The following is a 19,781-nucleotide window of genomic DNA, read 5'->3' as shown; positions in this document are numbered from 1 at the left end:
GCCCTTCATTTCACAAGGCGATGCTCTATCCATTGAGCCAAACCGGCTAGGGCATGTTTACATTCTTAACCAATGCTGCTACAAATATATTTTCACATGTCTGTGCACAGGTGCAAATATATTCCATGGATAAATTTATTTTTTATTTTTTTAAAAATATATTTTATTGATATTTTACAGAGAGGAAGGGAGAGGGATAGAGAGCTAGAAACATCGATGAGAGAGAAACATCGATCAGCTGCCTCCTGCACACCTCCCACTGGGGATGTGCCTGCAACCAAGGTACATGCCCTTGACCGGAATCGAACCCGGGACCCCTCAGTCCGCAGGCCGACGCTCTATCCACTGAGCCAAACCGGTTTCGGCTCCATGGATAAATTTATAGAAATGAAATTGTTGGGTAAAAGGATATGAATATTAAAACGAACACTTTGACGGAGACTGGGAAATTGCCCTAAACATGTTTACAGTCTCACCAATAGTGTATGAGAGTGCCTGTTTCTACAAAACCTTGCCACTAAGTGTTTTATTGACTTTTTTTCACTTTTGTTAATTTGAGAGAGAAAATGGTTTTAACTTGCGTTTTTAAAAACTATGAGTACAGTTAAGAAATAATACTTCTTAAAAATGATAATTAGTGATAAAACTGAGAACTTTCTAAATTGTATCTGACTTTGGGTCTCTTTTGGGAGAGAGGCCCCAGAGAATTTAGTTATAGGAGTAAATGTACGTTGATAGGGCTCTTATATAATGTGTAGTGATCAACTATTTTAACAAGAGACAGTTTCATAGATAGGTTTCATTTTTTGAAAAAGGGGAAGAAACACCATTCTGTGGCTCGGTTTGGGTTTGTCAGTTATTACCTCCCCCTCCTTTCTGGGACTTCCCACTGTTCTTTAGAACAAATCAGATGAGCAAAAACAACTCTTTTTCCATTGGATCAGTCATAAAAAAAAGTGGAAATGCAATGAGCAGCTTAGTTTCTTGGTTTTTAGCAGTGCAAGGAATACTGACCAAAGGCTTGCGAACATTTCTGGGTAAAGCACTGGCTGGCTTATTCATCTTCGTATGGTCAATCGTGTTTCTGCAGCACCAAAGGAGCAGATTGGTTAGTGAAGGTAAGAAAATGAGGCAACGGGCCCTGTAACTACTGACCTTTTCTTTCATTTCTCTTCTCATACTTAGTTTCTTTAATATCAGAACTCAGATCCAATCTTATGACATGTAAAATGCTTTTCTAGTTTACCAAATCAGAGGTGAGTGGGAGTTTAAGTAAACATCCAATAACGAGAAATTAAGTCAAACACTCCCTTCTCTTACCTCCTCATGTTCACATTCGGGGCATTGGTAAAATATCCCCCCCCCCAAAAGAAAAACACACCTGATTGATCTGATCAAATATTTGTTGTATAATTTATTCAGTCCTCATTCACTCATTCCGTCACAGGTTTAACGTCTGTGTTTTTAAAAGAAGGCCAACTGTACTTTCATAAAAGTAAAAAAAATAATTTAAAAGCCTGAAAAACCTAAGCAGAATTTTGCAGAGAGAGCCCAACTCTTGAATTGTTATGGTGATGTAATTTTAGAGAGGAATACAATCAATCATGTACATTCCAGTTGGATTTGACTCTCAGTTATTCATTGTGAGCTTATGATAAGTGTTTTTCTGTGTAGCAGGACATATTCAAAGTGAGTGTGATCTACAGTGATGATGCCTTTATTTTATTTTATTTATTTATTTTTGTTTTCTTAAATATATTTTTTATTGTTAATAGTATTACAGATATCTCCCATTTTCCCCCTCCCCCCTCCTCCAAGCCCCTACTCACCCAGGTCTTCACTACCCTATTGCCAGTGTCCATGGGCTATGCATATAAGTATATAAGTTCTTTGGTTTATCTCTCCTCATCCCACCAACCCCACATCCAGGTACGAGGTACGTCAGTCTGTTCCATGCCTCCCTGCTTCGGGTCTTATTTTGTTGGTCAATTTATTTTGTTCATTAGATTCCACAAATAAGTGAGATCATGTGATATTTGTCATTCTCAGGTTGAGTGATGATGCTTTTAGAATTGCCATCTGGGTGATTTGTTGGTATTAAAGACAGTGCTTGTACAGGTGGGCTTTTGTTTGGATTATCTTTACACTTGATCCTAGCAAAAAAACCGAGAAGCAATTGTTTGAATTATCTTTAGACCTAGTCAAACTTTCTTTTTCTTGTGCACATCTATCTGTGCTTGAATATAGACCTGGTTTGGCCAGTATATTCATATGGATATTTTCAGAACATTGCTTGCAAAGGTCAGTGTAAGAACCTTGTGTTTCTGAACTTGAGAAATTTCTTGAAGGAGTAGAGAATATTTAAAATTGGTGTAAAATACTCATATTACAGTTGGTAATTTGGCAGAAATACAAAGGTAGTGCACTAATTCTAATAACACTTTCATGCAATGTTTTCAATAGTTATTTCAAGTTACTAAACCATTTCTAATCACATACCTAGTGATTATCTTAGATATATGATATTGCCCCTCTATGCTCTTCTCAAACATGATAGAATGTAAATTTGTCTTCAATAGTTGTTAACCATCACCAAAATTTTGGTGTGCAAAGTTTCAAACCTATATAAAAAAGGAAAGGATAGTACAATGAACACCCATATTTCTATCATGTAGATTAAGTAGTTGTAGCTATTTGCCACATTTACATTCTGTCTCTCAATACACACACACACACACACACACACACACACACACACACACACACATATTCACAGCTTTTTCCTAAACTGTTTGAAAGTATATTGTTGCCTTTAGGGCACACGATACCTTCAAATTCTTGAGCAATATATCTCCTACGAAAAAGGGCAGACTTCTACATAATTATAATGCAAAGGAAATTTAACATAAATACAATCCTGTTATAGAACATAATTCATATTCAAATTTCTCCAATTTTCCACATGTTCTTTAAAGAGTTTTTAAATTTAGGATCCAAAGAAATATCTTACAATGCATTTGGTTCAAATGCCTACAACTAAGCAAATGTTAACATTAATTGACATAATTAATAATATCATGAACAATGATTAACAATTTTAACACCAAAGAAATTTAACACCAGTCAATACTATTATGATCACTTTTCTAATTTTTTTAGTCCTTTCATTTTGTGTCAAATATTAAAAAAAATTTTAAAAGATGAACATAAACTTTAATTTTTCTATCTGTGAGATGTAAAGACAGAATTTAACAAATCCAAACTATGAAAGAAATATATTTACTAATATTTCTGCACCAAAATTTACATTTTCTGAAATAAGGAAATTTACATATCCAGATAAAGTAGTCATTACCTCTGGTCATAAGGACCTAAGAAAATTATTTATTAACATTATCAACATTATTGGTGATGTTAATATGGAAAACAGAGGCCTTTTGACCTATTCCCTTAGCCTTCAAATTAGACTTTCAGAAATTAATTTGTAAAGTAAGAATCACTTCACATTTGATAGAAGAATAGATAATCACAAAGTATATGTTTTGTGAGGAGAATTGAAATATGGATAAGTGATACTTTAGACAAATGATAATGTCAACAAATGCCACAAAAGATGAAATAATAGGGTATAAGACAAGGCATATGATTAAGTGAATGGTTATTTTCAGCTCTAAACAACATGAACTTTAAAAGATAAAGAGTAAGGAAATGGCAGGTTGGTGTTGTTCAGGGAGGTCCTTCCTAAAGAAACCCTTTGTTTTGGGTAAAGTTCTTATATCAGTTACAAAAAGAAAAGAAAGAAAGGAAAAGAAAACAATTAAAACATGTAATACAGATTTGGTTACAGTATTATAACTAGATTATGAACAAAATAATATTCAAGTTTTTCAATGACAACCTTTCAGTGGTGTATCTGCAAAGCCCCCAAATAGAAAAGCTCTTAAAAACATGGGTTGGAATTATAGAATCTAGAATTTAGATTACAAGGGAAATAGGGAATTGGAGAGATGAGAGTATTTTGAGAATGGGGAGTATTAAAAAGACAACATCCCTGATATATCACTACATATAATCTTAACAAGAGAGTTTGCTTCAACCTCAAATTTGAGACAAAATAATAAATTTGCTTACCTGATTGAAAAGTTAAAAATAATAATAATGTGTTGAAGAATGTCAGTGGAAACAGTTAATCTCAGACATTGCTGGTGAGAGAATAAATTGGCCCAAGCTACTTGAAAGGCAATTTGCAATAGCTAGGGTCTAATAATTCAGCTTTTCCAAAGCGGGCAGGCCTAAGGAAGCATTCATGGAAGCATGCACAGTGGTTACACATAATGAAAAAGCAAGAAAAAACCCCAATGTCCACTATGAGAAATGATTTGCTAACATAAGCTGTGCCTGTAGATGTATGATTTTGTAACTGTTAAAAGGCAGATCTATATAAGCAGACATGCTGACAGGTGGGACCCAAATCGCACCCCAACTAGTTAGGCCCAAGACCTTCTATGGAACAGCAGATGCTGTCTTCCTGTCTTCAGTTGCATAAAACTACATCCTGTGATGTGGGAGGCAGCCCCATCCCACTGCCTCCATTATTGTGCGGCCGTGGTCTTTTGTGCACCCTTTCTCAACCCAGCCTCTCAGATGACCTAGTTTGCATGCACGTAAATTGTTCTTCCAGGGATAGGATGTTCTGCTGCTTATCGCCTCCAACTCCTCCACTTGCTACCAATCCCCAATCTGCCTGCTTTCCTTTTGCTCTTGCCAGTTACTCCTTCATTCAGAGGACTGTTCCAATGATTGATTTCACTGTTTAAAGTAGCAGATGATTTTGCTAAAGTTTCACGCAATCCTGATAAATACAAGGGTTGGCAAAAGTATGTTTACAGTTGTTCATATGAAAAAAGACATGCAGGTTATGCTGATTACAATAGCTTTATTAACTCAAAAGAATATCACAGTGGCACAGTGCATTTAGGTACAATCTTGTAAGGGCTCAAGTTGCTGGCCTTCATTATGTACACACTGTTGTAGTCTACTTGCTATACTCAAGCACACTTTGGCACATTTATTGTCATCAATTTCTTGACATGCTTCACTTATGCAGCAAATCATATCATCCACCTTATGTGGCTTTTGCGAAAAGACTTTATTTTTGACAACTCTCCAAAGAAGTCCACTGGGGTGAGGTCTGGTGATCGTGGTAGCCATGCCACTGACCCTCATTGACCTATCCACTTGTTGGGTAATTGTTCATTAGGAAACTCACACACTGTTTCCACACAGTGTGGAGGAACTCCGTCTTGTTGAAAGAAGAAGCCATCAATATCAGGCTGTCTCTGTGATTGTGGTAAAACACTGGCCCTCAGCATGCTGAGATACAGGTTGTGTGTGATAGTTGTATGGAAAAAATAGGTCCAAGTATTCCTTTACATGAAACACCCACCCAAACTGTAGTCCCTGGTTGACTCAACGGTCCTATCATTACATGAGGATTTTCTCATGAATAGTAGACACAGCTGTGTCAATTTCCAGCACCTGAAAGTTTTAAAAGGCGCTTCGTCGGACCATGCAATTTTATCAGTGATGACATGGCCTTGTCTTCATTCACAACCACTTTGCAGAATTGTAAATTGTAATCCAGATCATCTTCTAATAACCCATGAGACAATCTTGCCTGACACATTTCCAAACCTAAACATTGCATTAGATGACTCAAAGATCTATGGGAAATGCCTAACTCAATAGAAACTGTTTTTTTTTGTGTTGTTTGCTTTGTTTTGTTTTTGTGGGGGATGCTCTTTGTAAATGCCTGACTCACTAATATTTCATTTTCCTGGTTGTAATACTATCCGGTTGAGCACTTTTTGGAGCCAGTTTCATCAAATTTATCACATATTTTCAATTGTTTGTCTAAAAGATAAATCATAAGTAAAAATACAGAATAATAATAAGACATACAAATCAATAATATGATAATTAATAAACAGATAATACAAGAATAAACTGTTTTGAGTATTCACAACTGTAGACCTACTTTTGCCCACCCCTGTATATTGGGGTAAGGGAGAAAAGAACCAAGAATCTCTTTCTAATTTAAGGACATGGATTCTGCATGAATGGCTAGGGGCTCTGAAATGCTGATATAGGAGATGAGACTTGAAAGATATGGGTAGTGGGACAGGGGATAGATAGGAACCAGGGCTCTCAGGACAGAAGAAAAAATGCACAAATACATGGGATGGGCATGGAGTGTGGGAGAAACTGGAAGAAGTTTCTGGGTCCTGTGGGGCAAAGGCAGAGATGAGATTGGGAAGGCAGGTAAGGACCATACACCATGAGGACCTAACCTGTATGGACTTTATTCTGGAAGTGATTGGAAGCTGTTAATATTTAAACAGGGCACCTATAATATTAAATTACTCTGCTTGTAACACTAAGGGTGAGATGATGCCAGGCTATAGCAGTGGAAATGGTTAAGGAAAGTATTCATATGGTTAGATTAAAATACCAGAGGATAGCCTGGCCGATGTGGCTCAGTGGTTGAGTGTTGACCTAGGAACCCAGAGGTCACGGTTTGATTCCCGGTCAGGGCACATGCCTAGGTTGAGGGCTCAATCCCCAGTAGGCTGCATGCAGAAGGCAGCTGATCAATGATTCTCTCTCATTATTGATGTTTTTATCTTTCTCCCTCTTCCTTCCTCTCTGAAATAAAAAAATAAAAACCAGGAATCAAACTGGGACCTCTTGGTTCCTAGGTCAATGCTCAACCACTGAGCCACACTGGCCAGGCTGCACCTGCTTTTTGACTTAGGTCTAGCGTAGGGAAGCCATGGCTTATGGGCCAAATTGGCCCTCTGCTTGTTTTTGTAAATAAGGTTTTATTGGAACACAGCCACACCCATTTGTATCATCTATGGTGGCTTTCCTGCTATGATGGCAGAATAGTTATAACAGAGACCTAAAGTATCAAATACTTGGCCCTTTATTTAAAAAGGTTGCTGATCCCTAACTTAGGTTTTTTCCAAAGGTTCCCTCTTATAAAGGTCTTTCCCCTTTAGATTTTCTCTTGAAATCCATGCTTGTATTGCTTGGGTGTAAATTAAAAGTGTGTTTATGTGCAGAAGTTATAACAACAGTTTTCTGAGAAACTATGTAAATGCTAGTGTAGAAGGAAGAATTTATATTGCAGTTTCTTCTGAAACCAAGTAAATGGTTTAACAAAGTGCTGTACTTCAGCACATATTTCTAAGTTGTGAATTTGCACATCAGGTTAATTTTGGTATTCCCCTGTCTGGTAATGATTAATGTAGGCTAAATTTGCCTAGAACATTTCATCTGCAAATGTCCTTGGGTTTCTTTTCCTTTACACTTAACCAGTCATGGAGAATTCTAAATATATTTAGACATTTTATATATATTCCAAATATACATATATAGCTTCTCTATGATGAGAAACAAAAAGCCAAGTGATAAAATATCTTTGAACAATTGAAGTAATCCATTGGGTCAAGTTTTAGTGTCTCAGATAAAATGAAGTCTAATAATGTTAACATTTTCTTGAAATATACATTTTGTAATACCTTTGAAGAGACTGAGTGATATCATAAGAATTTCACAGATAATCACTGAAATGTACTAAGAAAAATGCCAACAATTAATAAAAATAAACCCAAATAACATTCTCTATTTTTCTATCTTTAGATTTTAGAATGTCATGATGTACAACACTTTTCATTCTAAAGGTACATGAAAGAGTTTTAATGAAGATTAAATTAGTTAACATCTGTATAATTTTTGTTTATGAGTTTCATCCAATATTCTTCGCACGGCTTTAGAACAATCTTTGAAAAGCTGCTTTAGCATACTATCTGCTGCCCTCTGCTGCTAACTTTTCAGAAATGAATTTGATTCTGAGTAATGCTCACCTAACCCTCTTTCTCTTCTCCTAATAAGTCATAAACCCCTGCAATATCAAAGTTTGAGGGGAATCTATAGATACTTTAATACCACAGGTGAAAATTTAATTTATAGATGAGAACTTGAGTCTCTGAGCGGTTAAGCAACAAGTGAGTGTGGGCTCTATTTTCTGACTACCAGTGCTTGAATGCCTGGTGACTGTGGATACATTACTTAATTTTGACATCTATAAAATGGATATAATAATAGTACCTACATCTTACAATCTTCATGGGGATCCATTGATTTATTACATAAAAAGCAGTTAGGCACAGCTGGTATGGCTCAGTGGTTGAGCATCGACCCATGAACCAGAAGGTCACAGTTTGACTCTCGGTTAGGACACATGCCCGGGTTTCGGGCTTGATCCCCAGTAGGGGGTGGACAGGAGGCAGCCAGTCAATGATTCTCTCTCATCATTGGTTATTTCTATCCTTCTCTCCTCTTCCCTTCCTCTCTCTGAAATAAAAAGCACACACATATTTAAAAAAAACAACCCACTTAGGATCGTATCAGGGTTGTAGCTAGTACTAAAGTTAGCTACAGTATTTTATAAACTTGTCCCTAACTAGACTAAAACCACAGCTAGTGACAAGGTTAGAACTAGAATTCTGGTCCCTTGACTACTATTTCAATAATTTTCTTTTGCCTTAGTGAGTCTCAATACATAACTAAATTTTACCTGTGAATGTGAATTTTTTAAAACGTTACCTATTCAACACATTTGAAGCTCTTGTAGTTTTTACAAAGCTACGTGATACCGCAGCTCTTGCTGTCACTCATTCCTCCTTGTACTGTTCAAGGCAGGCTCCCCACAGCAATTATTCCAAACACTCACAGGCACCACAAGCCCCCAAGATGAAGTCCTACTGCCCACATTTGAGCTGATTTTACTGTTGACTTTAAGAAACCTCTCTAATGAGCTCCCTGCCTAAATCTCCAACACATAAGACACTTGCACTCAGAGTGTGTACCTCATTGTCAGACTCAAGAGAAACTAAACTAAACCCAACAGCTCCCTCTCTAGATCTCCCCATTTTGGTTAATGCTGGTGCCATTTGCCAGCATGTCCAGACTCAAAGTTACTTTTGGCTCACTCCATTCTCTCATTCACTTTTTGTTTTGTTTTGTTTTGTTAATCCTCACTCCATTAGGGAGAGTGGAAGAGAGAGGGAAAGACAGAGAGAAACATTGATGTGAGAGAAACACATCGATTGGTTGCCTCCTGCACGAGCCCCTACCAGAGCCCAGGCTGGGGAGAAGCCTGCAACCGGGGTACGTGCCAATGACTGAAATTGAACCCGGACCATTTGGTCCGCAGGTAAATGCTCTATCCACAGAGCCAAACTGGCCAGGGTTCTCTCATTCAGTTTGATGTCCAATATTCTTAGTCTCTCAAGTTAATTCCTTCTCTTCCTGTTTTGCTACCTCCCTCCTGGATCCTGTCTCAATCACCCCAGGAGGCTGCTGAATTCATCCCTGCCTAACTTGTGTCCTTAGCTCCAATCTTACTTTGCTGAAATACATCTTGCACAGTACTGATCAATTTCATCATGTCATGAATCAGCTTAGCAAACTGCCAAAGCTTTGTATTGTCTGTAGGGTAAATAGAATGGCCTCAGCCTTGCATGACCCAGTTTACCTCTCTGACCTTATCTCCTCCTCCACCCTCATAGGAATCTTGTCCTTTAGCCTTCAGGTTATCAATCCCTAGACATTAGGACACACTGTCTGCCTTTCCATTGTTGGACCTGCCTTGAGCACCATACTTGGTTCTTATTCCATTAGAATAAAAGTACCAACCAAGTTCTCAGTCAATGACAAATAGGGCAAAGGGCCCATTACTCAAAACAAAATCCTAGATCCTCTTTCTTCATTGTTGTGAAAGAGTGGAGGTTATTGGAGTATTCATAAACAGTATCCACATAAAATGTAAGAATTCATTCGGGTTGATTATTTATTATGAAAAGACATAGGATAAATAGTGGGAGATTTGGGATGTGTCTGAAGGGGAACAGGGGTGGTAAAGAGTGATTCTGCAGCCCTAGCCAGTTTGGCTTAGTGGCTAGAGAGAATCGGCCTGCGGACCAAAGGGTCCTGGATTCAATGCTGGTCAAGGGCACGTACTGTGGTTGCAGGCTCCTCCCCGGCCTGGGCCCTGGTCAGGGCATGTGCAGAAGGCAACCAACCGATGTGTTTCTCTCACATTGATGTTTCTCTCTGTCTTTCCCTCTCTCTTCCACTCTCCCTAAGAATCAATGGAAATATATCCTCAGGTGAAGATTAACAGCAACAACAAAAATTTAAAAAAAAAGTGATTCTGCAAATTGTAACATTTCAGTAAACATTTCTTAGGTGACCATGATGGTGAAATAACACTTGCATCCCACCCAGACTGGTGTCTATTACTGACCCACATGAGAATGACAACACAGGCCTCTTTACTTTTGTTGACTTTCTCTCTCTCCAAGGCTTTTTTCCCCTTTCTCACTGCCTGTTCAAATTCTTCTTTTTCTTTATTTATTTTTTATTTCTTATTTTTTTTTAAATCTGTTTATTTTAAAACATGAAACCCAAGCTGAATAGAAACCACAGAGATTACATTGACGAGATTTTAGTATTTGCCAAGAAAAATAAAGCCCCAAAGATATAAAAATCAAACCCCAAACCCATTTGAAAAAAAAAAAAAAAAGCAAAAAAAAAAACAAAAAAAAAAACAGGGACAGCACCTCCAGCCAGGGCCCTGGGGAGGTCAGGGGTCGAAGGTCAGTGCCCCATGGCTCAGGCCTCAGGCAGGGAGCAGGTCAGATGTTAATCAGATGGGAGGGACCGGGAGGGTTGGGGTCTCATCACATTGAGATGGATCATGTAGCACATGAGCGCATGGCCATCAGGGCTCAACAATCTTCTTTTTCTTTAAAAGTTTACCATTTACACAGTGATCTCTCTTTCTCTTCTTTGCCCTTAGAATATACAATATCTTTAACCACAAACTCAGCTATGCAGGAAATGCTCCTTTCTTTCCCCCTTTTAGTGACTTGAAAAATATTTTCTTTTTATTTCTTAATTGGGACTCAAAAGAACTGTTGGCCCAGAAAGAAACTCACTACAGACTGATTTATTTGCCTCTCAGCATAACCATTATTGCTTGTCTCATTTTCGGTCCTTATAAGTGTATTTCTACTATCACATGATCTCACTCATCTAGGGGAAATAATGAACAACATAAACTGATGAATAAAACAGACCCAGAGACAGGGAAGCATTGATCAGACTGTCAAACCTCAAAGGGAAGGTAGGGGAGGGTGGGGGTAAGGGGGAGAGATCAACCAAAGGACTTGTATGCATGAATATAAGCTTAACCAGTGGTCACGGACAACAGGGGGGTGGGGGCATGCGTGGGGAGGGGTTTGGGATGGGAATGGGGGGATGAGGACAAATATGTGATACCTTAATCAATAAAGAAATTAATAAAAAACATAAAAAACAATCAAAGTTGCACACACACACAATTTGGGTCAAATAATTCTAAGATGTTTGCAATGAAAAAAATCGACACCTGTTTCCCAGAAGCAACTATTTTAATCTCCTTTGACTAACTATTTGATTTTACTGCCATTTCTTTTTTTAAAAAATATATTTTATTGATTTTTTACAGAGAGGAAGGAAGAGGGATAGAGAGTTAGAAACATCGATCAGCTGCCTCCTGCACACCCCCCACTGGGGATATGCCCACAACCAAAGTACATGCCCTTGACCGGAATTGAACCTGGGACCCCTTAGTCCACAGGCCGATGCTCTATCCACTGAGCCAAACCAGTTAGGGCTTACTGCCACTTCTTTAAATAGCATGTATGTGTTGCAACTTTTGGATTTTTCAGTTTTGGGTATTATTTATTGACTTGCCACCATGAAAATAAGTATTTAGTTCTTTTTCTTGCCCGAGCTTTCCACCGAGAACATATATCCTTGTCCTGTTCCTCTCACTGTAGGGACTGGCTACCCAGTCTGGACATATAGGCAAATTCCCAAGACAATTTTTATTGATATTACATTACTATCAGTGCTAAAAAATTATCTTTGTTTCCCAATTTTATTGTCATCCTGTGGTTACACTTTAAATTTGATTGGATCAATTTTCAGTGACATATATTATTGTGACTATGCAAAAGCTATTTACAACTTAGCCATGTAGTAAACCACAATTTTTAAAAAAATATGCTTTTATTGATTTTTTTACAGAGAGAGGAAGGGAGAGGGATAGAGAGATAGAAACATCAATGAGAGAGAAACATCATCTATCAGTTGCTTCCTGCACGCCCCCTACTGGGGATCGAGCCCGAAACCCAGGCACGTGCCCTGACAGGGAATCAAACTGTGACCACCTGGTTCATAGGTTGATGCTCACCACTGAGCCACTCGGGCCGGGCAGTCAGGTTGCCTTTTGAACCTATTATACAGCTTTCATCCTGGAATGTCCTTTACTTTCAGTAAAGGTTGGGCTCTCTCTGACACTTCCTGGGCCTAGGACAAAAAACGGGGAGCCTCAGTCCGCAGCCTTTTCATCTTCTCTTCCTAGTCCTAGCCACACCTCATACTCAGCCCACATATCCAGTTTCAATCCACAGCCCCAACTAAAAGCTGCCCCTTCATTACTACTGGGTCTGGACACATGTCCAGGCCCTAAGTTGTCTCTGGTCATGATGGACTTTGAGAAAAGCCTGTGCAAACTCTGAGATTGGGTCTGGGTGATTTGAGCAGGGGCACAACCACAGGAGGGCTGGAGTGGGGCCCTTTCCAGTGCAGGGTTTGGAAGAGGGGACCAGGCTCTCCTAGTCTGAGGGCCCCTTTGTTTCTCTCCTGTTTCATGTATCCCTTGTCTCCATTTTATTCATTTACTCCTTTCAGAGGAGCACATCTTCCATTCACTTTCTGAGAAAGTTGCCAGGAGACGAACTATTTGAGATGTTAACTTTCTATTTTTTTGAGACGCTGACTTTAAAGTATCTTTATTCTATCCATACTTAATTGATAATTTGGTCATTCAATTCTAGGTTGAAATAATTTTTGTTCAAGAATTTTTAAAGTATATATATTTTATTGATTTTTTTACAGAGAGGAAGGGAGAGAAGGGATAGAGAGTTAGAAACACCGATGAGAGAGAAACATCTATCAGCTGCCTCCTGCACACCTCCTACTGAGGATGTGCCCGCAACCAAGGTACATGCCCTTGACTGGAATCAAACCCAGGACCCTTCAGTCCGCAGGCCGACGCTCTATCCACTGAGCCAAACTGGTCAGGGCTGTTCAAGAATTTTAAGACATTGTTACATGATCATCCTGCTTCTCATGTTGTTGTTGAGAAGTCTGAAGATTCTGGTTCTTGGATTTTTTCCTGAATTTTAAAAATCTCTAGAAACATATAGTATTTTCACTTTGGTTCAGGTGTTCTATGTCATTTCACAATAATAATAAGTGGTGTGGTCTATTTTTACCTAGTATTTTGAGAACTCATGTCCTTCAGTTCTGGGAAATATTGTTGAATTATTTGAATTTCTCCTCTGTTTACTCTGTCCTTTTTCTGAACTTTCTACTCTTCAGATAATAGATCTCCTGGACTGGTTTTCTAATTTTAACCTTCCTCTGCTATTTTCCATCTTATAGTTTTGCTCTACTTTCAAAATGGGAGTTTGCCTCAACTTTACCTTCCAGCCATTCTATTGAGTTTTAAAATTGTATAACATATTTAATTTTCAAGAACTTCAGAATGTTTTCCAATAGCATCCCATTCATAATTCAAGATTGCAATATTATCTTATTGCCTTGAGAATATTAAGGATTGCGGAGCCAAAAAGCTAAATGGGCTCTATTGATTGTGAACTTGAATGAAGGGTGATCTGGGTGCCCCATTTAGTTGGGGGAACCTCTGATGTCAATTGGTCTCAGACGAGTCTGATTTCCCAGAACAGTCTTCACAATATCCTGCCTGGAAGGTGGATGCCCCTCCACCAGCATTCTGAGAGCTAAAGGGAGAGAGAGGTCGTGGATCTCAGCATCTAAATGCGTATGTTTATTTAATCTATTATTGGTTCAGTAATTCAACCCTCAGCTGGCATCTCATAGCCCAGAAACCCTAAGTTTTCAGAGAATAAATCCCAAGTTTTCCCTTGGGAATGGACATGGGAGATAGTCACCTGGCTACCTGGAATGAGAGAGAGGATCTGGGTTTCTGGCTGCCTTTTCAATAGACTTTCCATTAATCTTTCTTATTTTAGATACACTTCCTTTACCCTACTTCCAAAGGGTATAGGGTGCTACCAATTCTTAGACATTTAGGAAAATTTAAATCAGATTGGCACTTAGGTTTTCCCATGGGTCTTGTAAGATTCAGCCTTTTTAGGTCTCCTAAGTCATTAACCTTCGGCCTCCTGCTTTCTAGTTCTAAAATGTAATTGCTTTCGTCTCTTCTCCTATTCTCCCTCTTTTTGTGGATTCTATCTTTAAAAAATCACTTACTGTTGTTCTAATGAAGTTTAGGGGGTGGGAAATACATGCATATGCCTAACCAGCTATTTTTCCTGAAAATCTTTGCTTTTTTCTACCTCAATTTGATCTCGTTTTTGAGCTCAGCTTACATTCTCCTGAGTAATCACTGTCAATCAGGATGTCCTCAGTCACTTCAGGGCTCCGTCCTCCTTGGGTTTGCCTCTAAGCTCCAGCTTGCTTACACAGAGCCATAGGGTCAGTTGGGGACATGGGAGTGGGGGGTATCTCTGGTTGTCATCATGTAGTCACACTGGCATCCATGGTAATTTCTCATCCTCCACTTGGCCCCTGTGCAGGAGGCAGCCTATCAATGACTCTCTCTCATCATTGATGTTTCTATCTCTCTCTGTCTCCCTTCCTCTCTGAAATCAATTAAAAAATATATATGTTATATCAAAGCTCAGGTTATGGTATCTCAAAAGCCATTTCTCTGAAACGATGGTTTCTTCTGAGAGTTTCTGAGGCCAGTTTAGAAACTCAAAAGCTGAAAGTTGGACTTCTGCTCTGGTTTTCTACAATGATGTTCTGAGGCCTTGAAAGGGGAAGGCCTTAGCTGCAGCCTTGGCGGGGGGGGGTGGGGGGTGGGGGGGAAGGGGGGAAGGTTGGGAAATAACTGCCTCACTGTAAAGCCTTTTTTTGTAAACTTTTTTGCTCTGTTAATTATCTTCTCATGTACTAGTATATAAAGATTTGACTTTTCACCTGGATGTTCAGTTTGTCGAGGGCAGAACCACACTTAGAAAAAATTTTTAGGAAAGAAAAACATTTTCTTTATCCTTATAACTGTGTCCAGCATACAAGGACTACTTCATGGATTTGTTGAAGACCTTTAATTTTGTATCGTTATGGTACACGACTATACCTGGAATATAAACATTTAAATATTTGATAAATTTGCTGAATATATCTTGGAATAGTTCCAAAAAGAGAAAATAAACATTGAAAATATTACTCTTATACAATTAAAACAATTATATTCATTACTAGAGGCCCGATGCATGAAATTTGTGCAAGAGCAGGCCTTCCTTCCCCTGGCTGCTGGCACCGGCTTCCCTCTGGCACCCGGGACCCAGGCTTCCCTTGCAGCCCCAGCTTTGTCCAGAAGGACAGAAGGACGTCCAGAAGGATGTCTGGTCTAATTAGCATATTACGCTTTTATTATTATAGATATTTGTAATATTTACTTTATACAATTAAAAATTTACTTGGGAAATAACTGCATGAATATAAAAGAGATGCTAATATTCTAAATAAGGACCTTTATGTATGGTTAAAATAATCCTTTTCTAATTTGACTTTTCAATGCAGGTTCATGTTGACAGGTCTGTTTCGGAAGCCCAGCTTTCAAGGACAAAGAGGATCAGTTTTCCTTGTTGTCTAGTGCCCAGCGCCAAGAATGTCAGTGTGTTCCTTTTTTAGAAAACGCAGCTGCTGCTTTCTAGCCTATTCTAGCCACTCCAGACTCAGCTGACAACTGCTGGGGGTGGGGAGGGGAGGCGGTTGTAGCGAAAGCCATGGTCAGGAAATCTCTTTGGTAACTAGGGTAGAGGTAAACACATCAGTTGAGTGCAGAGACATTTCCAGGACTTATTGTGAGAAGTATGTGGGATAGAGCAAGGAACTTGTCCTGGGCTGCAAAGGTTGGTGAGGCTTCGTGGTCCTTCATGACGGGTTGATAGTGAATTAATTTCATACCATGAATTGTTGTCAGGTATTTAATTCAAATGAACAAATATCTTTTGAATCTCTCCTAAATGCAAACAACTGTGCTAGTTTTGAAGGATAAAATCCAAAGATGGGTAAAATATTGCTCTATTTTCAGTACAATCTGCCTCATTGTTTTTCTCATAACCCACTGGGTATGTTGTCTTCCCAGTTTTCAGCTTCTCAATCACTCTCCATTTTCTCTGGGGCAGGATGCAAATGCCTTTGCTTGACTCCTAAGTCCCTTCATGACCTAATTCCAGCCTATTTTCCCAGACCCTTCCGCTTATGCTCAGCATCTTGGTGTATGGTGAAGAGGCCACAACACCATATTCTCTTATAACTCTGCCTATGGCTGGAACTCTTACTTAATCTTCACAATTTAGATGAAATGTCATCTTCTCTGTGACATATTCGTAACTCCCTTCCTTTATCCACAGGTGGTGTTAGCGGCTCCTCTTCTTTGCTTCCTTTGTGCCTATCATGATTTGAACCCTCTGTGATATAATACTGGAATTGTTTGCATCTAGTTTATCTTTTCCCATACTTATTTTATATATAGTTTTATTAATTTTAGAGAGGAAGGGAGAAGGAGAGAGAGAGAGATAAAAACATCAATGATGAGAGAGAATCATTGATTGGCTGCCTCATGCACACCCCACACTAGGGATGGAGCCCCCAACCTGGGCATGTGCCCTGACCAGGGATCGAACCATGACCTCCTGATTCATAGGTCGACCCTCAACCACTGAGCCAAGCTGGGCGAGCCCATAGTGGAAATTTCTTGAAGGATGGAACTGTGTCCTATTTATCTTTCTATCTCCAGCACATGCCATAGTCTTGGTACACAGCAGGCACAAAATTAGTAATGGCTTGGTGAATGAATGAAATGACTATTTCCTTTACTTTTTTGGTACATCAACTGTCAATTTAAAAAAATCCAGTCTTCATTTTCCTCATTGTTACTCACCAACTCTCTTTCCAGAATGCTGTCGGAAGGGTACCTCAGTGGACTTGCCTACCGGAATGACATCCCCTGGAGTTGTGCATCTTATAATGAGAACGTGGCTGAGGAAGAGGAAGAAGAGACTAACTCTGCTGCTCTTTGCTATTCCTCTGTGGATGAAACACAAGTCGGAAGTCTCTACCTGAGCTGCAAATCCTCTGGCAAGTTCATTTCTTCAGTGCATTCAAGAGAGAGCCATCACAGTAGAAATCAGAGAATCACAGTGCTACAGACAAATCCCAATCCTGTGTTTGAAAGCCCAAACTTGGCTGCAGTTGAAATATGTAGACACCCCAGCAGAGAGACCTACTTGGTTCCACCTTCCTGCAAAAGTATTTGCAAGAATTATAATGATTTACATATTGCAGGGGGCCAGGTGATGGCCATCAATTCAGTGACCAGAGATTTTCTCTGCGAGAGTAGTTTTGAATACGGCCCTTTGCTGAAATCATCTGAGATTCCTTTGCCGATGGAGGATTCCATTTCTACTCAGCCCAGTGACTTGCCCCAAAAACCTATCCAGCGGTATTCATCCTACTGGAGAATAACCAGCATCAAGGAGAAAAACAGCCTGCAAATGCAGAAGCCTATTTCTAATGCTGTGCTGAATGAGTATCTGGAACAGAAGGTGGTGGAGTTATATAAACAGTACATTATGGACACCGTGTTTCATGACAGTTCCCCTACCCAGATTCTGGCATCTGAACTCATCATGACAAGTGTGGACCAAATTAGCCTCCAAGTGTCGAGAGAGAAGAATCTGGAGACCTCAAAAGCCAGGGATATAGTCATTAACCGCCTATTACAGTTGGTGTCCACTGAGATCAGTACTCCTAGTCTCCATATTTCACAGTATAGCAATGTGAATCAATAATGGAGAGGATGTTTCCATTCCTCTTTGTCAACTCTCATAGCTAAAACAACACTTCATTCATTTATTCTGAGAATGTGGAGGAGGGGTTTGTGAAGGAGTCAAGAGCTAGAGAAGTAAACATTGGCTGGAGGTCAGGTGTGAATTAAGAGGAAATCTCATAATATTACACATGATGAAGGAATGTGGGAAGAGGAGCTATAAAGAGTGCTTTCAAAGCCAGGGTTGTATAACAACAAAGCAAAAAATAAAAATGATCAAAAAAAGCAAAGGTAGGATTCATTTCAAGGAGTATAGAAATTGAAAAAGAAGACAAGCCAAGAAGAACACACATCATGGCAAAAGTAAAAGGCCAAAGGTTTCAGAGTAAAGAGTTAAGAATGTTTGTTACTCATAAAATCCCCCAAGTTGCTTTTTCTTGAGGGAAATAAACTGTAGAAGGCTGCTATATTTGGGTAGAGAGACAGGTTCAAACAGTTTCAAAATACGTTTTTCCCTCTTTTCTATTCTGTATCAGGAGATCACTTAAAATTATGTTCTCTATAAACATGAAAACAGTAGCAAATTGCAATTGTGTTTTTATTATCAAATGGAATGGTTACTTAGATATAGCCACACAACAGCCACTCAAATCTAATTCTGTTTTCTAGTGGAGATGAAATGTCCTAAATGGAAAATATCGCATAGTGAATATTAAACTATTTTGATTTTGCTATGTATGATTTTCTTGGTGACACAAAGTTAGGAATCTTATTTTTTCTCATATTCTTCTCTTCTCTTCCTTTTCTTTTCTTTTTTTAAAAAATATATTTCTTTATTGATTTCAGAGAGGAAGGGAGAAAGAGAGAGAGATAGAAACATCAATGATGAGAGAGAATCATTGATCGGCTGCCTCCAGCACACCCCACACTGGGGATTGAGCTGGCAACCCAGGCATGTGCCCTTGGCTGGAATTGAACCTGGGACCTTTCAGTCCACAGGCTGATGCTCTATCCCAGCTGTGGGCAAACTACGGCCCGCGGGCTGGATCCGGCCCGTTCGGCTGTTCTATCTGGCCCGCGGAGCCAAAAGAGCGGAGGGTTCTCTTGCTCTCCCCTCCACTCCTTTACTTTGAATTTACATTAGTTCACACAAACACTCCATCCGTGCTTTTGTTCCGGCCCTCCAGTCCAGTTTAAGAACCCATTGTGGCCCTCGAGTCAAAAAGTTTGCCCACCCCTGCTTATCCACTGAGCCAAGCCGACTAGGGCTCTTCCTTTTCTTCATGCTCTCTTGACTCTTCTGGAGCCAGGAAGGGGTCTTCTGTATCCTAAAGACAAGGTTGCAAGATCTAGGGTCCAAAGATATCAAATTCTGTAAATCCATGCACCAGAATGGTGGCTTTGTGAGTGCTGCTCTGCTTTACCTCCTTCCTCTAGTTCAGAGATTGGCAAACTATGGTTATTGGCCAACTCTAGCCTGCCACCTGTTGTTTTTTTTGGGGGGGGATATAATTGGTATATAACATTATATTAGCTTCAGGTATACAACATGATTTAAGATTTGTATATATTACAAAATGATCACCACAGTAAATCTAGTTACATCATTTTTAAGCTCCCATGAGCTAAGAATTTTTTAAGCCATTTAAAAAATGGAAAAGCCAATCACAATAATATTTTGTGACATGAATAAATTGTGATATTCAAATTCAGT

The 19,781-nt window shown here is 39.2% G+C and overlaps 1 protein-coding gene across 1 annotated transcript; it reads left to right on the top strand.

Moving 5' to 3' along the window:
- Window positions 1–17,195: 17,195 nt before the first annotated feature.
- TASL (TLR adaptor interacting with endolysosomal SLC15A4) lies at window positions 17,196–18,322 on the top strand (the record flags this gene model as incomplete). The annotated part of the gene is made up of 1 exon (XM_080652229.1): window positions 17,196–18,322. One exon carries the CDS (start codon window positions 17,196–17,198, stop codon window positions 18,087–18,089), a length of 894 nt encoding a protein of 297 aa, XP_080508355.1. The 3' UTR covers window positions 18,090–18,322.
- Window positions 18,323–19,781: the final 1,459 nt, after the last annotated feature.

Source organism: Plecotus auritus, assembly GCF_963455305.1.
Source record: "Plecotus auritus genome assembly, chromosome: X".
In the NCBI taxonomy this organism is placed as follows: domain Eukaryota; kingdom Metazoa; phylum Chordata; class Mammalia; order Chiroptera; family Vespertilionidae; genus Plecotus; species Plecotus auritus.
This window is presented reverse-complemented; position numbering and strand designations above follow the sequence as displayed.